The sequence below is a fragment of the Magnolia sinica genome, chromosome 6 (genome assembly GCF_029962835.1).
Source record: "Magnolia sinica isolate HGM2019 chromosome 6, MsV1, whole genome shotgun sequence".
In the NCBI taxonomy this organism is placed as follows: Eukaryota; Viridiplantae; Streptophyta; class Magnoliopsida; order Magnoliales; family Magnoliaceae; genus Magnolia; species Magnolia sinica.
In genome coordinates this window covers 10525230-10538047 of record NC_080578.1, presented here as the reverse complement: position 1 = coordinate 10538047, position 12818 = coordinate 10525230, and the positions used below count along the sequence as shown (strand labels likewise).

The 12818-nt window shown below is 39.2% G+C and overlaps 1 protein-coding gene across 7 annotated transcripts; it reads left to right on the top strand.

Annotated features, from left to right (window-relative positions):
* Window positions 1–3783: 3783 nt before the first annotated feature.
* LOC131248244 (uncharacterized) lies at window positions 3784–12521 on the top strand. Of its 7 annotated transcripts, none has more exons than XM_058248427.1 (8): window positions 3784–3976; window positions 4139–4201; window positions 7903–8161; window positions 9910–10038; window positions 10149–10198; window positions 10312–10409; window positions 10845–11132; window positions 11978–12521. In XM_058248427.1, exons 3-8 carry the CDS (start codon window positions 7908–7910, stop codon window positions 12464–12466), a joined length of 1308 nt encoding a protein of 435 aa, XP_058104410.1. In that variant the 5' UTR covers window positions 3784–3976; window positions 4139–4201; window positions 7903–7907; the 3' UTR covers window positions 12467–12521. The 7 variants fall into 7 exon arrangements, with proteins under 7 accessions (XP_058104410.1, XP_058104407.1, XP_058104411.1 ...); XM_058248424.1 differs by having other exon boundaries at window positions 7826–8161; XM_058248423.1 differs by having other exon boundaries at window positions 3785–3976; window positions 7900–8161.
* Window positions 12522–12818: the final 297 nt, after the last annotated feature.

Here is a 12818-nt window from a genome sequence, read left to right as displayed (position 1 = left end):
CCGAATTTTATTGAACCCGATCCGACTCAGTTCCCTGAACAAGTTGGACTCGGTTCGAGTCAGGATAACAATATATCAAGCCGGTCCAAGTCAGGTGACCTGGACTCAGTCCAGGATCGGATCAGACCACTGAGACTTCGGATTAGGTCGAGTTGGACCCAATCCGGATCGATGCCCACCTCTAATAAGCACCACACACACACACATATGCGAAATGGTAATATGAGGTCGATCTCATGGAAACTTCCCATGAGGTCGAGTTGTATGGGCCCAATGTGATGTGTGTCAAAAATCAACACCATGCATTTGATGGGTCCCATTTATATTATGGGATATCCCCTAAATCAGCTACATACGGAACTCAGGTGAGCCATACCATCTAAAACCATGCGAAGACATGACTAAAGCATATAAAAGTACTTGGTGGGACCCACCATAGTTTTGGATGCGGCTAAAACTTGGTCTGACCCCTCATCCAAGTGGGACACATAATGGATGGTATGGATTTGTGAACCACATCTCAGTGAGCCAAATAAATGATTATGAATGTTTTAATGGAAGGGTAGCCCCTCTCAACTGTTGTATGTGGTGTGGCCGACCCAAGTTATGGATTGAATTTATTTTTAATATTGTGGCCCACCATGGAATGATGCATCTAACTTATGGGGTAGATGTTCGATACACATCACGGTGGGGCCCACATAGCTCGACATCATGGGAAGTTTCCATGAGGTCGACCTCATAGTACCATTTCCGGCAAGTGCATTATCCTCTCATTTTAGGTCGCGAGCATAAAACTGAAGCAGTCCAATGCTCAAGTGGTACACACTTAGACATAATGGCACCCACCATCAAAACCTTTCTAGGGCCTATTGTGATGTTTATTGCCCTTCAACTTGTTTATAGGGTCACACCCACTGGAATGATGAAAATATAAGTATCACTTGTTTATGCCTGATCTGACCTGTTAAATCTAAAGACATAAATGATGTCACGTAATAGCGAAATCCCAATAAGAAGAATGAAATATCTTTCTAGTCGTAATGAATTATCTGACGTAAAATATATGATTTTGGAGTAGAACGAGCTACTTTAGCCAACCAACCTAGCTACGCAGGGTTACGCAGTCCGGAATTGCGAAAAATCCCTGGATCGATAGTCATTTCCCTGTTTTAATTTTGTTTTTACTATAAATAGTAAGTTTTAGTTTAATTACAACTCTTCATCCGTCGGGATTTAAGAGTTACGCCCAACATGAAAAGAGCTTAAAATAATTAGGAGAACGGTTTGGTGAAGCCAAATAGGACACTTACTATTTTTGGTGGAAAACCTTGTGCACTAGCAGACATTACGACCGTCTATAAATAGTAAGTTTACTATTTATAGTAAGTCGCTGATTCTAAGAGTTTGAGTTGTAGTTTGATTCTAATTTCTTTCCCATTGCTTGGTACCCCTATTTAAAAGGTTGTGAACTCGTTTTTATTCATCAATTAATCAATTTCGAATTTATTACCTTTCTAGGGCCTATTGTGATGTTTATTGCCCTTCAACTTGTTTATAGGGTCACACCCACTGGAATGATGAAAATATAAGTATCACTTGTTTATGCCTGATCTGACCCTGTTAAATCTAAAGACATAAATGATGTCACGTAATAGCGAAATCCCAATAAGAAGAATGAAATATCTTTCTAGTGGCTCTAAATACCAAGTGTAATATAAAGTTTGAAAAGTCATTTGTAACTCAAAAAGAGTAAGCCCAAGTTAGCTATTATAGTGGGAGGTGTCATATTTCAGGCACATGACATAGTTAGCTATTCACTTTGCCGTCTTATGCCCAATAATGAGTAGTGATAAAATTGGCAGATGCACTGTAGCATTATGTAGAAGAGACCCTTATGGCTGAAATCGATCAATTACCTATGAAGTGACTTACAATGACACAAGTTAGTCACTTTTTATGGTGCCCAACACATGATCAAGTGAAAGAAATGATAATAATTGTCTACACATGAAGCCTTACAAAGAATTCTCACCTACACAATAGATTGAAGATGTGCACATGATCAATAGCCAATCCATGACAAACAACCCATATATACAGCCATGTGTTATAAGCTACCACTGTTTCCAAGGCCAAACGATACTAAACATGTCAACAAACATGACGGGTAATTATGAAGATCTCTTTCCAACAACTATCAAGAAATTTTATAAAATAGGAAAAAAATTGAAAAGATTTAGGTCTTGCCATAGAACAATGCTAATTATCTTAGTTTAGTTAATTTAATCTGTCTATACTAATATAATGTATTGATTTTAGCTTAGGTATAATGTAATCAAATCCATCTATGTTGTTATGTTGGACCAATTTTAACCTAAATGTAGTATAATTCTACTTGTCTGCGTTGCTAAGTTGGACCGGTTCTTAGTATATTTCCTTCATCATCCATGCCATATTCGTTGGATCGTTGGGAACCTCTTTTTAATTTGTAGATATTTATCTTTGACAATATGTATAAATGCATTTTTTTCTTTATTTTATCTATTCTCATGTCATATTGTTAATTGATTAAACACTCTTATTATAGTGAGAAAAAAGTTTTTTCAGTAGAGAGTTAACAAGAATGCATTGGATTTCCTAAACTTTTTATGCCCCCAATGAAATTTTGACTGTGGGCACACAATCACCACTGTTTCATTTAGTGTGGTCCACTTGAGCTTTAAATTTCCTTATTTTTTGGGGTCATGCACTGAATAGCATGGATGAGGAGCCGGTTGAGCATTGCCCCCCACTGAGATCTACTTAGCTATGGATGGTTTTCTCGGGCCACCTTGATATATATATATTTTATCCTTGCCGTCCATTCATTTTGACAGATCATTTTAAGAAAACAGTATGACTACTCAATGGCTGATGGCAGGTGCTCTGTGGGCCCCACAATGAGGTATTGTTTCATCCATGCTGTCCATCTATTTTTCCAGATCATTTTATGATATGAGACAAAAAATGAGGTAAATTCCAATCTCAAGTGGATCACATTATAAGAAACAGTGTTAAATGAACGTCGACAATTAAAAACCTTTTGGGGGCCATAAAAGTTTTGGATCAAGCTGATTTTTTTTTTTTTTTCCCTTCATCTGGGCATGTATGACATAATCAACATATTGGATGTCAAATAAACAATACAGTGGGCCTTAGGAGGATTTTAATGGTGGATTTCCAATCACTATTGTTTTCCTGTGGTGTGGTCAGCCTGATATTTATATCCCTCTCATTTTTGTACCAAAACCTAAAATGATACGTAAAAATGGACGAATGGAGTGAATGAAACACATGTATCATGGTGGGTTCTAAGGGGGAGTAGCCAATCCGTTTCCTCATTTTAAGGCATGAGTCAAAAAAGTAGGCTAAAAGAGTAAGAAGATTAAAGGCTATAGACCACACCACAGGGACCAGTGGTGGCGATTGAAAGCTTCCGGTTCCATGGAATTTTTGGATAAAGTTGATATTTATTGTTTTCCCTCCTTACATGCCTACGTGACCTTACGAGCAGGCAAGATGCCAAATAAATATCACGGTCGGCCTTAGTAAGTTTTCAAGGGTAGAAGATCAGTACTTAATGCTTGTGGTGTGGTCCAACTAAGACTCTGATCTGCCTCCTTTTTTTCTACTCATGTCCTTAAAATGATACGTCAAAATAGATGGACCGCGTAGATAAAACATATTCCTCACCTCACGAGCCTTGACATGACCGTCCGTCTCTAGCTAGGTACTGCCACTGGTGGCGCTAGTACACAATTCCCGCCCTGAGACTCCACCAATATAGAATAAAGAATAAAGGAAAAGAAACGTTCTCCAATTTCTCAAATTTCTCAAACAGAGGCATCTAAAACTCTAGATTCCTTCCAATTCCTTCTTCCAGATTTCCCCTTTTCGTCTTAGCTTAATTCCTTCTCCAATCCGAATCCATTTGGTAAGAGCTGAAATTCTTCTTAGGGTTTCCTATCTCGAGACAGTCAGATAAATTTTGTATTAGTAAATCCACACTGGATACGTGACTTCTTTTATACTTTAGATTTTCCACAATGAATTTGATTTCAGAGGATTAATTTTCTTCTAATGCCATTTTTGTTAGAATTCCATCACGTTCATGGAGTATGGACCCTCAAGCAAGGAAGAATCAACCATCCCTTCTGCGGTAAGGATTACTTCATTTACACGCTGCTTATATATCTTCACGACACTTTCATGCCTTTATTGCCTTTGTTTTTTTGTTTTTGGGTTTCCTTACCTCAAGATTTCCTCCTTAATTTCTCATACTAAATAAAATGACTTGGCTACTCGAAATTCCAGACGTGTAGTAGAGAATTGTGGGGCCCATGTGGTATGTGTATGACATCCAACCCGTCCAACAAATGCAACCCACCATGATAATCAGATGAACCAAAAATCCGGACGATCCAATCATAAGGTGGCCCCGACATAAGAAAACAATGTATACCTCCCAAAATATTCAATTTCGTGTGTAACCCGTGTGATGATTTGATTGGCCATATTTTTGGGTCGTTTGATTGTCATGGTGGAGTGCATATGGAGGGTTGGATGTCATACACATGCCACGTGGGCTCCACAATTCTTGACTTTTCCACCTCTTTTTTGAAGGGAAAAAAATGATGGCATGTTGTCAGTTACTTTACTTAAAAAGCTCCAATTGATAATTTCAACTGTCAGAGGCATTATTTGGTAAAATGAAAACTCCCAAGGAATTTTGCGGTAGGAATTCCCTTTCATCAGCTGCATGGTTCAAGTTACGTAGATATTAAAAAATAAAAATCCTGTGGATTTTATTATTATTATTATTATTTTTTTTTTTAGGATAGCTATAAGACCAACCATGCTTTATGAGAGAGAATGCTGGTCAGTTAAGGAACCATATGTTCAAAGGATGAGTGTAGCTGAAATAAGGATATTGAGATGGATGAGTGGCAAGAAGATGAATGATATAATTAGAAGTGAATGCATTTGAGGGAACTTAGGAGTAGCACCAATCTGTAATATGACAGAAAGTAGACATAGATGGTTTGGTCATGTGCAACCCAGGCCAAGAACTGCACTGGTTGGAAGTAGTGAGTTGGCAGAAGTTGAAGGCTCTAAAAGGACAGGACGAAGGCCCAAAAGGATGTGGGTGGATGTATTAAGAAAAGACTTGATGACTTATACTCTAACTGAAGTTATGGCTCTTGATAGAGTGGAATGGTGGAACAAGATTTGTGTAACCAACCCCACCCCAAGTAATTGGGATAAGGCTTAGCTGATGATGATGATATTTTCATTTATTTTTGTTTCTAAACTTCCCCCAATAGCATTCAATTTTCAGATTATGGAAAGTGTCGTATCAGGAACATGCCATGACAATTAAACTAGCATTGTCATGCAATATATGGACACCCATATCACAATTCGTGAAAGCTTTGAGAAGCATCATTTCTATTGGTTTGTATTGTCAATGCATTCTGTTAGCTAGTATCAATGCCATCGAGGCATTCCTCACCAGATAATTTCAATGAAGTCAATATCATACCAGCTTTTGAAGTATTGGCAGTATTGTGTTGTATGTATTGGAATGAATTCACGCAGCAATGTGATGCGGTTGAACTTATTTTGAATCTTGATTTCGTTAAAATATTACCGGCTCATCTGTCACAACTTAAGTCAGAACCAAGAGTTTCAACACGAGGTCATGGGTTCGAGTACCCATTGTGGTGAAATCCCACTGTAGCATGAGTGCGTGGGCGTGTGGGGTGTGAGTGCGTGTGTGAAAAAAAAGTCATGATTATCCAGTTGAGTGAGTCAAGTGTGACTATGAGTTTGCCAACAATGGTTTGAGTCCAAATCCCCTCTTCAGATTATGTTTTTATTTATTAAATTTCTTTGGGTAATTGGGCTGGGATCCAATTTGCATTTTTCCATGAGGTATTAGATCTGGCAACTCATCCATGGTACATGGGCCATATATCCCTGTTGTGGATGGAGCATATCTTAAAAATCACACTGATTAGATGATCCTAATCATTTGATTTCTCTTGTTGAACATAGATTTCTTACCAGTTCTTTTTAGTTGTTACCACCAATTTGATGAGATGTTGCACATTTCCTGCATTGTATTTTTAAGGGAAAAATGGTTCCTTTTAAAGATCAGCTTAGTTGCTTCAACAAATTTCAACTTTTAACAGTTGCTCTGCTGCCAAGTCCACGGTGATGGTTTGAAAAATGTGGGCGTGTTTCCCTCAGATTTTTACATCTGTTCCCCCTCTCAATGAAGCTGCTTCTTATCTTGCACAAACAACTTCATATCTGTGGGCTTACTTCTTCAGAGTCTACATGTTGGTGTTGTCATTTGCTGTGATGCTTTGTATAAAGTTGTTCCTATTATCAGGTTGATTCACCACAATGTAAGAAGAAGAAAAGGGATAAGAACCGCAGAACTGAAATTAACAACAAAAACACCACCCAACTCTCTCTCTCTCCCTCTCCCCCCCCCCCCCCCCCCCCCTCTCTCTCTCTCTCTCAGAAGTGCATAATTTTATTAAATGCCAAAAGAAGCAAAATCAGATAAAGACCAGAAGCAAAAAATACAATGCATGAGTACAGCTCAGCAAGTTGTGGACAGCCTTGTGTCACGGCCTGAATGCTTTCCCACGCATTGACAGTGAGGCACCCATACAGCCCCTTTTTGTGGATGAGTCAGCCAAACTACCTGGAACTGGAAGTTAAGAGAGCACACAAGAGGATATGAAGGCAAAGAGAATTGTATTGCGCAAGAACTCAAGAGTTTTCAACTTTCTGAGGTGCCTCCCAAAGGAGAGCCCTCCCCCCTATATGGTCCTCAGAACATTCTAGACTCCTTATATCAATGGCAAGGATGAAGCCGTGTGGAATTCATCCAACGGGTAGGAATGCTCTAGAAACCTTCTAGATAATTCCACACAATCCTCTCTGTAACCCCACTAGAGAACTCTAGAAACTTTCAGAAATCTCTTCACTACTCCACTAACTTCTACTATTTTAACTAAAGGGAGCTTTTTACAGAACAACTATTTCAACGATTATGCCATATGGGGCAATGTGTCGGGGAATTAGGAGGCCATGTGAAGTTGTGAACAGAGGATGATCGTTGCAGAGATGATGTCACTTGAAGTTGTCCAATGAGAGAGAAATGATGGAGAGCCATTTAGATGGTTTGGCCATGTTCTTTATGGAGGGGAACTTTGATTACGATTGAAGGGTTTGAAAGGAGGATCAACAGACTTAAAAGGATTTGTATTGAGGTAGTGAGAAGGGATAAAAATGCATGTTCACTTACTGAGGAGAGGGCCTCAGATGGGGATAGTTGGAGAAATAGGATTTCCAAAGCCCACTCCAAATAGTTTAGGCAAGGCTATGATGATAATGATAAAGATGGTTTTATTAAACTTTACACTTGTGACTATTAAGTCAATTTTCTCTGTGCAAGCTTGGCAATCAAATCATATTGGTTCATCCAAATCCTTGGAAAAATATATGCTTATAGCATGAAACACACATCCCGGTTTACTTACAAAGAACTGCATATGGGACAGTAACGCCATTGTCTCTGCTATAGGTATATAGGATCCTGTTTCTTCTCATCTTACCATCGTTTTTTTTCATGGCTTTGACAACCTCCATGTGTTCCTCTTCCTATATGTCATTACTTTTCAATTAATTACAGTTTATTATTTGTCATACATAGGCTTTGAGTATGCTTCTCCTGCTGGATCTCATATCATATTTTATTCCATAGATTGTTGATGTAAAAATAAAGTTGCAACTCAAGACTCAAGTGACTTTGAGTTGGATTGGTTGTTGGTGTTGTAGAAGACCCGATGCCTAAAAAAGATAGCATACGTGAGCTGGAATTAGTGACACTGTCATCAGAACAAACAAAAGGACCTGTTTCCAGCAATAGTTGGTCTTCACTTGGGAGTTGTTCAACATCCTCTGAACCTTCCTCTACAGCCAGCATTGCTCAATCTATTCATGACAGGGAAGTGAGTAGCTCAATAGGAGAGTCATTTCAAGATACAACTGAATCGATGGGATCCGTTCTCAATGTCCAAAGGGGATCTATTTTTCAAAGGTATGAATTTCTAATTGCTGTGACAAGGCTATTATGATGGTGATGGTGATGATGATGAAGATTCATATTTGCTATTTCTTTATGCATGTTGAGTTTGTTTAAGTGGTAAATCTTGGGTGGACAGTGTTATCCCCAGAAAGGGTGTATAGGCATCAACAAATTGGTGTTTTCTGGCCAGAATCAGCAGCTAATAGATATTTCTCTTTTGTTTTTTTGTTTTTTGTTTTTTTGAGACAGAGTTAGTGCAAAGCTTTTTAAAGAAAGCGAACAAAGGTACTTCAAGGTGAAGGCAAATAATTCCCTATAAAAAAAAAAAAGAAAGGGCAGAAAACTCCTCTAGCTAATGCATCAGCCTAGGGCATTCGCCTCTCTCTTGACATGGGCAAACAAAACATTTGGCCTAGATACCCCCAAAAGTTGGAGTTCTCAAAATTGATTTTGATGGCTATTCCTTCAGGAACCCAGGAATGGCTGGTATTTGTTAAGGCCTCCATGGGCATTGCTTTAATTGAATTTTCTGGCCCAATTGGCATAGCTGATTCTAGTGCAGTTAAGTTGGCTAGTCTTCTCCAGGCAGTTGAGATTTTGGTTCATTTCAACCTGTTCTGGGTCATCATAGAAGGGGATTCTTGGAATGTGATACTCTGGGCCATTTCTGACATTACTCCTTGGACAATAGCCGACATGGTTGACAAGGCTCGGGACATTTGCAGTGTGGATCAGGTGGAATTCAGACATGTTAACATAGATGTAAATCCCAAAGCTGATCTGTTAGCCAAGAGGTTGCTGAGAAATTAATCTCCATAGATTGAGGATAAGAGATCTGGCTGAGGACTTCCCTTTGTTTTTAGCCGCTTTCATCAGTCGCCCTCTTTTTCTCTGTCATTCCTTTTTCATTATTTTGCTTCAGCTGTGTTCTGCTAGGTCTGTTGTATCTGTAATTCCTTGCTTTTTAATAATACTTTCTTGCCTTTCAATAAAAAAAGAAAAAAGAATAAAAAAAGAGGTGAATTTCATCAAAACATAGGAAATCTTCCAAGGATCAAATTGAACTTTTTGGTGCACAAAATGTTCTGCCTTTGGGGTTTCACTATTCATACCAACAACCACTTGTAAAAAAACAAGAGTCCGAGTTCCTGATCCCTTGAAACTCTGGCCACACAAGAGTCCACCTTATGAGGTGACTTTTAATCCTCTCCACTACCTCCTTTAGAGATTTTTCCTTGTCCTCAAATATCTGTCTATTTCTTTCTTTCTAAACTTCACAACACAATGTGAACATTGGTATTCTCCAGAACCCTAGTTGGTCTGTAAACTCATTTCCATGTGTACATGATACTTGTTTTTTCCCTTCCACCCTTTTACTCTTTGGAAATGTGAAAGACTGGCTTATCTTCCCACTGAGGTTCTTCCCAAAAAATTATCCTTATTCTTCACTGCCACCCATGCCTAATCCCTTTCTTAAACCCATCGACCCACCCTCTGGAACCACCAAATGCCTTATCACTTTCCTCAACCCCATAAGATTGGGATTTGCTTTTTATCGCTTCAAATGTTACAATCTACATTTTTGAGGCATTCATCACATGGATTGATGCATTAACAAGAGCACTCATTGAAAGTTTATGGAGCTTAATTTTCAATATTGGTATCCTTAGTTCTATATTTGTTTGTTTAACTGCTCATAGTAAAATCCCATTGATTTTCTCTTTGTAAGAGAACTGTGATTCTCACATCTTTACTTCTAGCCTCATTTGTCGGGCACGAAAGACTATCCGTGGATCGGCAGATGATATAGGATGGCTACAACATGCTCCAGGAATGCCACCGGTTGAGGATGGAACAAAAAGATTCATGGAATTGCTTGAAAGCATAAGGTATAGTTGCACCATCATGGCAACTTTGTGGAGTAAAAAGAAATTATTTCTGACATGATCTGCCTAACTAATTTCTTCTTCTAGCTTTGACTTTTTTCTTCACATGACAGAAATGGTGAACACAAGTTGCCAAATTCAATGATCTATTTGTTGGTTCCAGGTAACAATTACAAGTCTTTCCAGTTAGCCATGTTAACCAATTTTGGACAACTTTTCAGATATAACTTAGATATGGTTTTGCATATTATGATCCATTGTTGTTTGGTTGGTCAGGTCTTTTTAGCAACCATGGTCCACTTTATTTTGTCAAAACAAAAATGTTCTTCTCGAAGATGGGTCTTGCTTGTCATGTTGCCAAGATTCATAGTGAGGTATTTTTTTCTGGGGTATGGTACCAGTACCATAAGCTACGGTGGCACTGGGTAGATGTTGGGCCCATGTGACGCATGCATAGAATCCATCCCATGGCTGAGGACCATGTCAGTGCATGCACATATTACCTTTAAGGCCCTAAAATCAGACTGATATGTGAATCAGGTGGGCGATACCATAGGAAACGAGTTGGGAGATCATCCACCCTTGACTGCGTGGAGGGACCACCCTGTTGTATATATGAAATCCTGGCCATTCAGACCCTTTATCTGCTATGAAGGTTGAGGCTGAAAATTAGGCTGCTTCAAGATTCATGTGGGCCCCAGTGTAAATCAGCGGTGGGTGTCTCCTCTCACACTGTTCCCTGTGTTGTGGCCCACTCCTTTTGTTTTTTCTTTTTTTCCAACTAATATATTTATTTCATGCATGTTCAGGCTTCAGTAGAGAAAAATGCCAGAGAAATAAAGGAGTGTGTTGAGGAAATTTATTGGGGTTCTAGGAAACATGTCTTACTTCTGGGACATAGCAAAGGGGGAGTAGATGCTGCAGCTGCATTGTCCATGTATTGGTCTGATTTGAAAGATAAGGTTGCCGGGTTGGTGTTAGTGCAAAGCCCTTATGGTGGCAGCCCAATTGCTTCAGATATATTGCGAGAAGGGCAGCTTGGTGACTATGTTAATTTACGGAAACTCATGGAGATCCTGATCCGTAAAGTGATTAAGGTATTATTTCTTGTTTCTGGTTCCTTTTTTTTAAACCCCTTTTCTGCTGTATGACATTGTCGAAAATGAAATATTTATATCTATCTAATCTTCTGCCTTATGTTAATTTTCATGATTTTTTGCATGCTGATCTAATCAGCAGAGTATGTTGTGGGAAACATGTTGGAATTGCCAAAGAAATGTTTTTGAATTTGTAGATCCTTTTTTCCTGGATAAGAGGGAAAACATGCCTTAGTCTACATACACTGACATGCTCTGAGGAGGATTCACTCTTATTTTTTTGGACATGGAGAACATTTTGTTAAAAGCAAAAAATGCCAAAAACAGATCTGTACCCAGCTTTACCCATAAGAAAGAGATAAAAAAAGAGGAATGCCGACGTATGGGTTGGACAATCCCAAAGAAAGTACAATGCCCTCAGAGAGTCTATGATCAAACACTTGGTTAAATGAAATTTAAGCCAGATGAGAGCCCAAATTTTCTTTGTGAAGGGTTCCTCTCTAGTAAAAGAAATGTCTGGAAGCCCTGAGGTTTATGTGCATGGTTCCTTTTTTTGTAAATGGAACAACTACATTGAGTGGCTACTTTGTCATTTTCTGTTCTTTTAACCATTTTCCTCAATTCAATATCTATCTTTTTCTTTTGATGTGCTTGTTGCTTAAATCTACGAGTCCATGGGAAGATCTTTTCAGGTCATCGACGGTATGTAACACATGAATAGCTTCCTGTTTGTTGGATTTGCATTGCATGTTTATGGAGCTTCTTAACTTTTTCCCCCTTTTGTATATATGTATATCCTGCAAATCCAAGCCATATCTGATGCCAGCTCTTTACTTGTGTGGCAGGGTGACATACAGGCTCTAGAAGACCTGACGTACGAGAGAAGGAAGGATTTTCTAAGAAAGTACCAGCTGCCTAAGGAGTTGCCTGTAGTTTCATTCCACACAGAGGCCAGCATTCGCCCCGAGGTTCTGGCCACCCTGTCTCATGTTGCGCATGCCGAGCTTCCTATCATTCCAAGCCTCTCCGCCAGACAACCCAGGAAAGTCCCAGTGGTTATGCCTCTCTCTGCTGCCATGGCTGCATGTGCACAGCTGCTTCAGGTCAGGTATGGTGAGAAGACTGATGGACTTGTCACACGGCGGGATGCAGAGGTTCCGGGATCTGTAGTTGTGCGGCCAGATCGTAAATTAGACCATGCTTGGATGGTTTATTCATCCTTGAATGATGACCCAGGTGAAGCTGATGCGTCTCAGGTGTGTGAAGCTCTTCTCACTTTGCTCATAGAAGTTGGACAGAGACAGAGACATGAAATTTCCATGAAAGATGGGTAACATACCTGAGTTTTCTTTAGAGCTCTAATATGTGCTTTTTTGTGGTACTTGTGCATATTTTCTATTATGTACCCTTCTCTTAGGAATTAATGTACTTGTATGAGTGGGCCCATGGTTTGGTAGTCCAAACCATTGATATTATGGGCCTCACCAATCACCATGCACCACAAATCCCTCCATTTGGAAATAATTCTCTCCCATGGATGGCCTAGAAATTGATGGTTAAGAAAGAAAACAGCAATTGATCCCATAAATTGTTTGAACTTTAACTAGCTTCTTTTTAAGAAAAAAAAAAAAAACACACGACACCCGACACACATCCAAGCACACCGTAGAGGGATTTCACCACGTA